Genomic DNA, 13,075 nt, shown 5'->3' with positions numbered 1-13,075 from the left:
ACCACCTGCTGCTGTTTACATCCGCCCTCATCCCGAAGGCTCTGTCGTCCATTCTTACATCGTTTATGATTGAGATCGGTAGTGAGGTCTGTATTATTTCTGAAGTGTTAGAAAATAGACATAGCATGGAATTTTATGTTTACCCTTTACCACTTAGGTAGGTATTTTGACGCATGTGTAGTCCCTTAGAAAGTTACATTTAATTAAATAACTTTTTTACTAGATTCAAGTTTTTTAGGCTTCATTTCCAACCCTTAGTTACTGATGAGCAGCGAATAACATAAAACCTGAACAGACTGCAAGTTACTCGCAGGCTGTTCTGGTGTTATCCTTTTTGCATATAGCCATTTTCATTTTGCTTCTGAGTGGGAAAGGCTTAAAGCAAGTCTGTCGTAAAAGATGTGCAGACTGCACAAGCTAATGTGGGACAACACTGCACATACATGTTTTAACTCTTTCCCACTCAGAAGCAAAGTGAAAATGGCTATGTGCAAACACATGCCTTAAAATACATATCTTAGTGGTAAAAGGTTATGCATGGTTTCCTCAGAGCAAGCCTCTGTCGTCCATTCTCACATTGTTGGTGATCTAGATTGGTAGTGAAAGGGGTGAGTGTATTATATCTTATTTAGTATCTTTTAAACGACCCACTAAACAACTATTTTATAAAAAATTAACTATGCAGAAAGTTTTGCTTATGGGTTTTTTGTTTCAGCAGAAAAAAGTTTCCAGTTATAATAGTTATTATCCAGTGCCAAAGGCGGAGGGATGTAGGTTTGGCGATTTCTGTCCGCCAGTCTGTCAGTCTGTTTGTTTTTCACAAACTTTTTAGTTATGGCGGGGGAAATCAATTAAACGAATTTGCTGAAAAATCTTTTTAGCATGTGGTTCCACTTGAGTAAATCAAATAATAACACTATGCTGGTTGTAGGCGGCAGTGGAATTCAACAGGTACCAAGAGCTTGAAAGATAAACATAAATGAATGCATTCCTTACATATAAATTATTTTTATATCAAGTAATATAATTTTGCTTTCATTAAAACTGATGCCATTTGGAATGCATTGAAATGAGCCCCGCTGGGAAAATGGGTTTCCAACTTTTCATGCATGTGTGTAAAGTATCCCCTATTAGCCTGTGCAGACAACACTTTAAGCACACACGTGAAGCCCCATTTTTACAGACCACAGATAAATTATGGTACAAATAGTTACATAATTTTTTGTAATGTCCCCCACCACTATAGTGGGGGACATATTGTTTTTGCCCTGTCTGTTGGTTGGTTGGTTGGTTGGTCTGTTGGTTGGTTTGCGCCAACTTTAACATTGCAATAACTTTTGCAATATTGAAGATAGCAACTTAATATTTGGCATGCATATGTATCTCATAGAGCTGCACATTTTGAGTGGTGAAAGGTCAAGGTCATCCTTCAAGGTCAAAGGTCAAATATATAGCTTCAAAGCAGCGCAAAAGGGGACATAGTGTTTCTGACAAACACATATCTTGTTTCTTTTTATTTAAGCTTGATTTCATGAAAAGCCTTATACCATGAAACCTGTATAAACAGATTACATGAAGTGTCAGGAACGGGCCTATTGTTCCTTTTTCAGAGAAAAACATTTGAGCCTCGCTCTATGAAAATCGGATTTAATGCTTGTAAGTAAAGTTTCGTCCCAAAAACGCCCGTGCAGTGTGCACAGGCTGATCAGTGTTATCCCTGATTTTCTAATCTGGAGCATGACCTTAAACACATGCATCAAGTCCAATTTTCCCAGAGGGTTGCTAGATTATTTATGGTGCAGTTCGCACAGGCTTATCAGGGACGACAGTTTCCGCCATCATGGTATTTTTATTTAAAAGGGTGTTATCCCTCTTTAGCCTGTGGGACGACATTTTACTCACATGCAGTAAGCCCTGTTTTCCCAGAGTGTTGCATGATAATTGTTTATGGTGCAAATAGGACTTCACCTTTTTATTGATGTTTTTAGCTCACCTGAGCGATTGCTCGGGGTGAGCTATTGTGATCACTCAGCGTCCGTCCGTCCGTCTGTCTGTAAACAATTTGTAAACATCTTCTTCTACTAAACCATTGAGCCAATTTCAACTAAATTTCATGTGGAGCATCCCTAGGTCATGGGACAAAAGAATTGTTAAAAAAAATTTGATCACATAACCAAGATGGCCGCCATGACCATATATGGTAAAAACCTTAAAAAATCTTCTTGTCAGAAACCGCTCATCAGATTTTCAAAAAATTTCACAGGGATAACCTTTGAAGCTCCCCTTTCAAAAATCTTCCACACTTTTTGTCCGATCCTTTCCAAATTTGCACAGTGTCTTTATATCAATGAGGACACGAACCCTACAAAAATTGAGCATTATTGGTCCATGAAGTACAGAATTACCTCCCCTTGAATTGAGAAAATGGTGTTAATGCAATAAAGTCCAAATTTTTCATCCAATTCTTTCCAAACTTGTAAGGATTTAGCATGGTTCAAACAAGGGAAACAACTACGGTTTATGCATGTTCTTTTTATTACAGATTTGCCTCCCTTTAATTCATTCAAAATCTCATTTTACAGCAGAGATTCCAAATCTGACCTGTAAATGAGCCCCATATTTACTGCCAGTGCTAGGTTACCTTTTCCCATTTGATCATTCTTAAGTATTGGTCTTGTAATGCTGCTACTGCTTCTGCTACTGCTACTGCTACTACTTCTACTACTACTACTACTACTACTACTACTACTACTACTACTACTACTACTACTTCTACTACTACTACTACTACTACTACTTCTACTACTACTACTACTACTACTACTACTACTACTACTACTACTTCTACTACTACTACTACTACTACTACTACTACTACTACTACAACTACTATTACTACTACTACTACTACTACTACTACTACTACTACTACTACTACACCACCACCACCACCACCACCACCACCATTCACAGTGACAAAAAACGTATTCACACAATGGCTGCTACTACAACTTATAGCCCATATAGGGGGGCATGCATGTTTTACAAACAGCCCTTGTTTCTATGGGATTTTAACCACAACTGTTCATGTTTATCTCCGACACATATTTTTAGGTCACCTGTCATGAAGTGACACGGTGAGCTTATGTGATCGTGTGATGTCCGTTGTGCGTGCCTGCGTGTGTCCGTGCGTCCGTCCGTCAACAATTTGTTTGTGTAGACAGTAGAGGTCACAGTTTGCATCCAATCTTGATGAAATTTGGTCAAAATGTTTATCTTGATGAAATCCGGTTTGGGATTGTATTTGGGTCATCTGGGGTCAAAAACAAGGTCACTAGGTCAAATAATAGAACAACCTTCTGTAGACAATAGAGGTCACAGTTTTCATCCAATCTTTATGAAATTTGGTCAGAATGTTTATCTTGATGAAATCTGGGTTTGGATTTTATTTGGGTCATCTGGGGTCAAAAACTAGGTCACTAGGTCAAATAATAGAAAAACCTTGTGTAGACATTAGAGATCACAGTTTTCATCCAACCTTTATGAAATTTGGTCAGAATTCTTGATGAAATCTGGGTGGGATTGTATTTGGGTCATCTGGGGTAAAAATCTAGGTCAAATAAATAGAAAAACCTTGTGTTGACAATAGAGGTCACAGTTTTCATCCAATATTTATGAACTGTGGTCAGAATGTTTATCTTGATGAAATCTGGATTGGGATTGTATTTGGGTCATCTAGAGTCAGGAACTAGGTCACTAGGTCAAATCATAGAAAAACATTGTGTAGACAATAGAGGTCATAGTTTTGATCTGATCTTAATGAGGCAGGTGAGCGATTCAGGGCCATCATGGCCCTCTTGTATTTCATTACAAACCTTAAACAGTGAAACCTGTTTGAACCAAACATTGTCGGGGATAGGCCAAATGTTGATTACAGAGAAATAAAATTTTATTTTGCAGGTTGGAAATCAAAACATGCTGCTAGAAGACCCAGATCTGTTGGAACGCTACCTCCTGGAAGTTGTTAGGTTGTACCCGCCGTTCCTGGGTGGAAGACGGATCATACGCGAGGTAATGCCGGAATGTTCTTGTTATAATTAGGGAATTATTTGTTTTTTTCTTTGGTTGGGATGATTTGTTGCTACTTTCAAGTAATTCAGTAATATCACAGCAGATAATCTACCTACTCATACTGACCTTGGTATGCTGATGTGACTAGTATGAAGTGCTCTGAGAAAACCTTACTTAACCCTTTACCTCTTAGATATGTTTTTGACGCATTTGTTGTCCCTTCGAAATTTACATTTATTTAAATAACTTTCTTACTAAATTCAAGTTTTAAAGGCTTCATTTCCAACCCTTAGTTACTGATGAGCAGCAAACAGCATAAAACCTGAACAGACTGTGAGTTACTCACAGGCTGTTCTGTTTTTATGCTGTTTGCACATATCCACTTTAACTTTGCTTCTGAGAGGGAAACGGTTGATTCAAGTGCATTTAATGTCAACACAGATTAGCCTGTGCAGTTTGCAAACTGTCTGGGACAACACTTTTTATCCCCTGCCATCGGTGGAGGGATATTGTTTTGGTGTTGTCCATCCGTCTGTCTTTCTGTCCGTCCGGAGCCATATCTTGGAAGTGCTTTGGCGGATTTCATTGAAACTTGGTATGAATATATATATATATGGATAAGGGGATAATGCACGCCAAATGGCATTGTACACCATCTGTTAATAACAGAGTTATGGCCCTTTGTATCTTGAAAAAATGCTTTTTTGAGTGTCAAATATAACATTTTTGTGTCCAGAAGCATATTGGCCGGGGATGTCAATTCCATGAATTTGCTTGTTTTCTTTAACTTGAATTTTGTTGAGAAGGGATAATGCATGTGCTTAAAGTGTCGTCCCAGATAAGCCTGTGCAATCTGCACAGGCTAATCAGGGACGACACTTTACGCTTTTATGACATTTTTCATTTAAATGGAGTCTCCTCTTAGCAAAAATCCAATTAAGGCAGAAAGTGTCGTCCCTGATTAGCCTGTGCGGACTTTACGCACATGTGTTAAGCCCAGTTATGCACCTTGGCTTAATATCATGGACATTCTCAATATTGGAGCTCAACTCAGAAGATGAGATATGAGGTTGAACTCAGCTGAGTATTGAGAATGACTGTCAGCCCTCAGCCCTCAAACAATCTCAAATCTCAGCTATAACATATGCACATTTTCTTCCTAAAACTCAGGGTTGAGTCAGACTTAAAGCTCAAATCAAAGTACTGACAGTACTGGTGTGACAATGCTTTTGAGAGGATGAATATAAAAGCATTAAGTTAAGTTTATCTACATCACCACAATCACCACAATTGTGTATGTTGGTACGAAAAAAAAATTTGGTACAAAAATTTTGCAAAAAAAATTTGGGTATGAAAACAAATTTGGGTACGAAAAAATATTTGGGAACAAAAAAATTGGGACCGAAAAAAAATTGGGTACTAATAAAAAATTGGGGATGAAAAAAAAATTGGGTACGAAAAAAAAATTGGGTACGAAAAAAATTGGGTACGAAAAATTTTAGGTACGGAAAAAAAAATGGGGGAACGGGAAAGTAGTACCCGTGGGCAACTTAACCCACACACGCACGTTTTCGGCCCTTTCCGTCAAACATCAGATAAGTTCCTCGAAGGCAATAGTATGAATACACATTTCGGAAGCGGTAATGCGGTCCTACCTACGCGCGTCAAAATGTAAGCGAAATATGTACACAAGTCTGTCAGGAATGATTGAATTAACGAAGAAAATCATGTATTGATGTAAGTTTTTTGAAGGAATGTGCAGAAAATATATTAAACAAGAGCTGTGTTTGTGAAACACAATGCCCCCTGCTGCACAGCTTTGAAGCCATATATTTTACCTTTGACCTTGAAGGATGACCTTGACCTTTCACCACTCAAAATGTGCAGCTCCATGACATTATTGGATATACATATATGGAGTTGCTATCTTCAATATTGCAAAATTTGACCTTTGACCTTGACGTTGAAGGATGACCTTGACCTTTCACCAATCAATATGTGCAGCTCTATGAGATACGCATGCACGCCAATATTGAAAAAGTTATGGCCAATGTTAAAGTTTTCGGACAGACAGACAGACGCTTTATATTTGACATTTGACCTTGAAGGATGACCTTCACCTTTCACAACTGAAAATGTGCAGCTCCATGAGATGCACATGTATGCCAAATATCAAGTTGCTATGTTCAATATTAAAAAAGTTATGGCCATTAAAGTTTTCGGACGGACGGACAGACTGACACACTGACTGACTGACAGTTCAACTGATATAGGCCACCCTACCGGGGGCATGAAAAGCAATGGCGATATTTTTCTAAGCCACATAATTGTTAATAGTTTGATATCACAAAATGAAAGTGAAAGTAGAACTGTCAAAAATGACAACCTGTCAACGTGTTGTTTTTGCTGGCACGAGAGGGCGATTACACTCAATGTGTTCACATTTTGACCATAGGCTTTGTCAATGACCTTTATAGTATGGGTAGCTATGATATTATTTATTGCTATCATGTAACTGCATGATTGTGTATATGTTTACAATACACAAAGCATAAATAATGATATAAATATACTGATTGAGCTTATAATAATCTGAGAACTATAGCCAGGTCAATTAAGGACTTAAAATACAATTTTGTGTCCTGATTTCATGAAGAAATGACCATGCATGTCCTAGATTTCAAATTCAAGGCCCTGGTGTGACACATTGGTAGCATTACCGTTAAACTGTTACCAGGCTTATGAAATTAGTTTTTATTGAACTATCTAAGGAAATCTAAATCAGGCACTGATTTTTCTTGTTTTAATACAGTCATAGATGATAGATCAGTTGTGGCCTCTGGGTAATGACCAATTTTTGCTTACTTGTCACACCCTTAAAACTTTCCACACGTCTATAATAGCAAATCTGGATTTAGGTGATCTTCAATGGTACATTTAAACTTCAGCTCTGTTACAAGAGTGCTGGTAAAGTCCAGTCACATATTTAAATCTAGGCCTATCAAATTCAAAGTGTCAAAGACAAATGAAAGATGCGTTCATTAATTATTGTCCAGTTGTTTACTACTGCTGTAAGTTTTTATATAATATGACTGATGAACATCATGTGAAAGAAAATTCACATTATCATTGTATATCAGGTTTAGCAGCCTTTTAGATAACAAAGTATGCTAGTTTTCAATGTCGCTTCTGGGGATCAAACCCGTAGGGCTTTTAGGAAGATTCTGAAATTTTCGATCCCTCGAGAGCAACCAAACCAAAAATTAAGTCAAATATTGCCGACTCGGTTTTTTGAGTCGGTTCATGAGGGATAATGGAGTTTGATTGGTCATTGTCGGCTCTGGTACTACTTACATGTACCCCGGGTACTCTTAAGTATACTTACATGTACCCTGGGTACTCTAAGTATAATTACATGTACCCTAGGTACGGTAAATAAACGTAATTGTACTCGGTCCATATTAGACTGTACCCGAGTTGTATTCGCGCCCAAAATCCGATGTCGTAAAACGCGCAACCAATTATCTTAAACACACTTCTCTTAAAAAAACACTGCATCAACATGCTTTTTGAGTATGTGTTCCGATAATATAGAGGCCATTCTACAGAAAATTGACATAAATGTTTAATTACAAAAAAATAGTTGACAACGACTGATTAAGGGTTTACATGTAAGTATATTTAAGAGTACCCGGGGTACATGTACGTAGTACCCGAGCCGACAATGAACAATCAAGCGATAATGGAAGGTGCAACATCTCTCACACCCCCTAGCATCGCCTTTAGCAGTATTCAATTCTCAACAGGAAAGTGCTGGAGTCATTGATCCCGAGGGACAAGAAAAACAATTGATTAATGTTCGAAATAAATAATTTGATTAATGACAATTCTATTATTTGAGCCAGGTCACAGGAAAAGCGCAGTCAAATCAGTATCCAATTAAATTATTTGTTATTGTCAGAAAAACCCTTTTAGGCAAACAGCTTTCAAGTGACTGCAGGCTGATCTAGATCCAAACTGGCCACAATCGCCTTAATGTCTCTTTTACTGTGACACAGTTCATTTAACTTTGAAATGATAAAAAGTACTAACACTAAGAAAGAGTATGCACCAGTCAAGAGTTTGAAATCAATGTTGAATTTCAGGACAGCTTGGTGATCTGCAAATCCCCGATGAAATGTTGATATCGGGTATCATAGTCATTCAATAAGTCGCAAAATGCTCGAATACAATTTATAAAGCACAATGTGACTTATATTGATAACTAAAAATACCATTATGCCAGTTTTGCCGTGTCAAGCTGTTACGATCCAGAAAGTCCTTTATTCACATCGAGTATATATCCTTCGAATTCCAACTATTGTTGTCATAAGCGGAGATTTAGTGAATAAATAATTCATATATCCTAAATGGCAGCTTCTAAATAGCGAAACAAGCCAATTTATGCGGTAATAAAGTTTTGAATCGAGACTCTCATGGGGGCGGCCATTGTTGAATGTTGAAACACGAACGACAACTCTGCTAGGAGAATGTTATCAATGACGAGCAATCTCCTACGCAGTGGCAAATGCAAAAGGGCAGTTACTGAAAAATCTAGTTATCTCAATCGGACTGGCTCGGTCTTTTACATAGGTCGCCATTGTGAAAAAAAATTTGATGGTTATGATACCTTGGACGATGTTCTAGCATCGTCAAAAAGCTTTTGTTAACATCGAGCATGATGGTCAAACACCTGAAAAATTCAGAAAATAAAATGTTGGGTCCGAATATTGAAGTAAGTATGTTAGTAATACTAAGCCCATGTTATAGTCCAACTGATTATCTCTTTGTCAGCTGTTGCATAGATTGTATTATATACTATTTCCTAAAAATGTCACTTCCATTGATAGAAAGAAACGCAACTGAAATAATGGGTAGTGATTTTTCATCAACAGGAAGTAATATGTGGAGGGTTTCGGTTCCCAGCCGGCCATGCTCTTCTGTACATGACCTATGCTGCACACAGGGACCCAGATGTGTTTGACCAACCAGATGCCTTCATGCCTGAGAGGTGGAGTCAACAGTAAGTGATGTGTAACTGTGTTACTACTTACAAGGAAGGTTGGTCCCAGAGTGAGAATGTATTGCAACTTTGTGAGAGATAAAAGTATTATTTTATCTATGAGTTTACCTATAATGTTAAAAATTGTGCATTACAAAAGAGACTTGATATTCTCATCAGGAATTAATAATATTTGTCTCAATGCAGTCTACATTTATGTCTTTACCTTCTAAGATGTGTTATGCATCCCACTTCATTAATAATCTTTATGAAAAATAAAATATTATTTAGTAAAATAATAAGTTATAATTTTAAAATGTTTTTTTTAATTAGATTTAATTTAAAAGTTATATATTAAAACATAATTTAGTTTTCATTCAAAAGTAAAATAGTTTAATCTCCAGTGTTGTTATTAAAAAGTAATTAAGCCAAATTTAATAATATTGTTACATCATATCCAGTCATCTCAACTTGAAGCCTTTAGACAGCTTATGTTACATAATAGTATTTCATATTACCCAAGCAGCCTATCTAATTGTCACTTTTTATCATTAAATTGACATTTCTGATTGCATTTAATTGTTAAGATTAATCATTTGTCTAGACATCTGTGAAGAAATTTGGGTATAAAACTGAAGAATATTGAACATAAAATAGCTAGAATTTAGCCTTTCTTAATGACATTTGACTTTGTGATTTTCTGTGTGATATAAATTTACTTTGTGAACGTTATAGGAAAATATTTATTATAAGCAAACATTACATTAACATAACAATTTAAACTCTGTGTCAGAACTGTGTGACCTATGGACTATTGTTATTATTGCTGTGGGACAAAATACTTTGTGAAAATAAACACTAAATTTATTAACACTTTGTGAGTTGCCTTTGCGGGTCTTTCCCAACAACGTGGAACTGCGTCTCAAAACACACTAAATCTACGGCATAACAGATGTTTAAACTACAAGCTTGCAGGGTATTTAGGATTTTTTGTGCCATATTTTCATGAAACTGGGCTTAACCTTTTCTCTCTCAGCAGCATGGTAAAAATGTGCAAACAGCATAAAACCAGAACAGCCTGCAAGTAACTTGCAGTCTGTTTAGGTTTTATGCTGTTTGCTACTCATCAGTATCTACGGGTTGGAAATGAAGCCTTCAAAACTTGAATATGATAAGAAAGGCCGTTAATTAAATTTAAATTCCTTACAAATGCGTAAAAATATCTATCTAAGTGGTAAAGGGTTAAATACGTATCTAAGTGGGAAAGGGTTTAATACATATCTAAGTGGGAATTTGGGTAAGGGTTTAATATGTATCTTAAGTGGTAAAGGGTTAAATATGTATCTAAGTGGGAAAGGGTTTAATGTGTATCTAAGTGGGAAAGGGTTTAATACATATCTACCCGGTAAGTGGGAAAGGGTTTAAAACATACCTAAGTGGTAAAGGGTTTAATGCGTATCTAAGTGGGAAAGGATTAAATATGTATCTAAGTGGGAAAGGGTTGAATACGTATCTAAGTGGGAAAGGGTTTGAAGCATTTCTAAGTGGGAAAGGGTTTAATACGTATTTAAGTGGGAAAGGGTTTAATACCTATCTTATTTGGAAAGGGTTAAATATGTATCTAAGTGGGAAAGGGTTAATGCATGTACATAAAGTGTGGTCCAGCATTGACCTGTGCGGTTCACAAAGGCTTATCAGGGACAACAAATTCAGTTGTTATAGAATTTTTAGTACTAAGAAAGTTTCTTCTAAAAAAAGAACCAGTGAACGCCGAAAGTGTTGTCCCTGGTTATGAAACTTTACACACATGCATTAAGCCCCATTTTCCCAGAACCCTCACTCATAATTGATCTGCATTATTGTGCATTTCAGCAACAAAAATGACCAAGATAAGCTGTTCACATTAGGGGCAGGGCCTCGGCAGTGCATCGGTGAGCAGCTGGTGTGGACCATCATCAAGGTATATTGCCTTGGACCAGTGGTGTCTAAGCATTGTAACAGTATTGCGAAATGTTGAGGCCTGGGTCCAGAGTTCACAAAGCATCTTGAGCATATTGTCCCATGTATTGGCCTGGGAAAAGAGTGTAAGAAGCATCTTCTTGTTGAATCTCATATGGCTTAATTCTAATTCTAGCATCAGGTGTTTAAATATCTAGGTCTGGACTCAGTGTCCACAAATCATCTTAAGTAAGTTAACAATGTCTAGGCTAGGGACAAGTGTTTAAAAAGCTTCTTAAGTATTTTTTTTAATGTCGAGGACTGGGACCTGTTTAAGAAAGTCATCATAAGTAAATTGCGGAATGTTAAGGCCTCGGACAAGAGTTCTCAAAGCGTTTTAAGTGTACTTTTCAATGTCTAGACCTGGACACAGTGTCCACAAAGATTCTTAACTTTATTTTTCAATGTCTGGGCCTGGGCCATTAACTTTATTTTTCAATGTCTGGGCCTGGGCCAGTGTATGCAAAGTATTTTAAGTAAGCTTTCTATTAAGGCCTGGGACCAGAAAGTATATAGCAGTGATGAGCTGTAGCCTGTGGTCAAAACATATTAATTTGTGCTGTAGTGAAATAACATAAAATAATGACATCCGTATATAAACATAGCTGCATGTTTGAATTGAACTGATTTGAACTGGATTACAACCAATTTGAAAATCCTGGTTATTAGATTGGGTTATTGCAGCTTAGCAGGCAGTCGGTTGGCATTGAACATGTGGCTTCCTGTTTATAACTTAAGTTTGCATCATCATAAGCCGATTTTTATGAAACTTGAAATATAGCGAGTTTGCATCAACCTTAAAACTAAATTCTTAAAAATCAACAATCATGCTTGTTGGTTCACTAAAACATTCACTAATTTAATTTAAGGCATACAAAAACTTTATCTGGACGTCTGATGGAGCTATTAACACTAGGTTTTTATTTCACAAATGACAAAAATCTTGATATGGCAAAAAACATTCAATAAGATATAGACACCTTAGACTGCATTATGTTTTTTATATAACGTGAAATTAACTGCAAAGATAACTAGCCTGAGCATTCATTTTAAATGTTATAGGTTAAAGCCACCCGTCCAAACAGATATTACTGTTAAACAATATAACTATAATAAACACAACAATATAAGAGAACAATACAAAGTAAATATAGAAACAAACCTGTTTAGTAGTTCAGAGCACTTAAACAGTTCCATCATATTATTACTGAATCACTCTTTTCAGCCTTTTTTACACACTGAATGTTGACTTCCACATTTTACTTAATTATTTTAGAATGTTCATCAAAGAAAGATTAATTCATCATATTGTTAAAACTTCAAATTAAGAAAGTCCAATCCTTGCTTTGAAACTGCATTTCAAATGTTCAAGCTAGTAACAATTCTTGCAAACACCCGCTCTTATTTTCAAAATTCTGACTCACAAAAAATGAAGCAGAGTCTGTCTTATCAGGCTGTATGGATCATATTACCCATGCATTCTTTGTTTACAACTGGGGGAATACAAAGATAACAGCCACCAAATTGACACCATAAAACAAAACACTACTGATAAACAGGGATAAATTTACTGCATTTCACAACAATTTTCAACTTGCATCATACATCCCTTAATCAAATTTACTCAGTCCCCTTAATTCAGAGATATTTTAAATACATATTACCGGTAGTAGATTTACATGTACTTTAAATGTTGTTAGGTAAAATTATCGTAACAAAGTGATTTAATTATAAGGTCTTATAAAAATAAGCCTGAGCCAAAATATATATAAATTTCATCCAGAACAGTATATCTAAGTTAATTATTTTCCTCCAAATTTTGAGGAGTGAAAACTTGCAGCTGAATTTGTGGATTAGTCCTATTTTTTCAGTCATTCCAGCCTTAAATTTGTGTCATTTCAAGCTCATTTCAGCCTTTTTTGCATGGGTTAACTATTGTATGAATTGAATATAAATGTTGTTTTC

The 13,075-nt window shown here is 36.3% G+C and overlaps 1 protein-coding gene across 2 annotated transcripts in view; it reads left to right on the top strand.

Annotated features, from left to right (window-relative positions):
- Nucleotides 1-13,075, top strand: part of LOC127858708 (putative cytochrome P450 120) — a 35,993-nt gene that overhangs the window by 17,928 nt on the left and 4,990 nt on the right. For both annotated transcript variants that reach the window (XM_052395941.1, XM_052395942.1), the window contains 4 exons: nucleotides 1-86; nucleotides 3,961-4,071; nucleotides 9,006-9,133; nucleotides 10,985-11,072. The exon at nucleotides 1-86 is cut by the window's left edge and continues 103 nt beyond it. In XM_052395941.1, coding sequence (XP_052251901.1) covers nucleotides 1-86; nucleotides 3,961-4,071; nucleotides 9,006-9,133; nucleotides 10,985-11,072 — 413 coding nt within the window. The remainder of the gene's footprint in view (nucleotides 87-3,960; nucleotides 4,072-9,005; nucleotides 9,134-10,984; nucleotides 11,073-13,075) is intronic.

Source organism: Dreissena polymorpha, chromosome 14, assembly GCF_020536995.1.
Source record: "Dreissena polymorpha isolate Duluth1 chromosome 14, UMN_Dpol_1.0, whole genome shotgun sequence".
Lineage (NCBI taxonomy): Eukaryota > Metazoa > Mollusca > Bivalvia > Myida > Dreissenidae > Dreissena > Dreissena polymorpha.
Note: the sequence above shows the minus strand (reverse complement) of the source record. Positions and strands in the feature narration are given on the sequence as shown.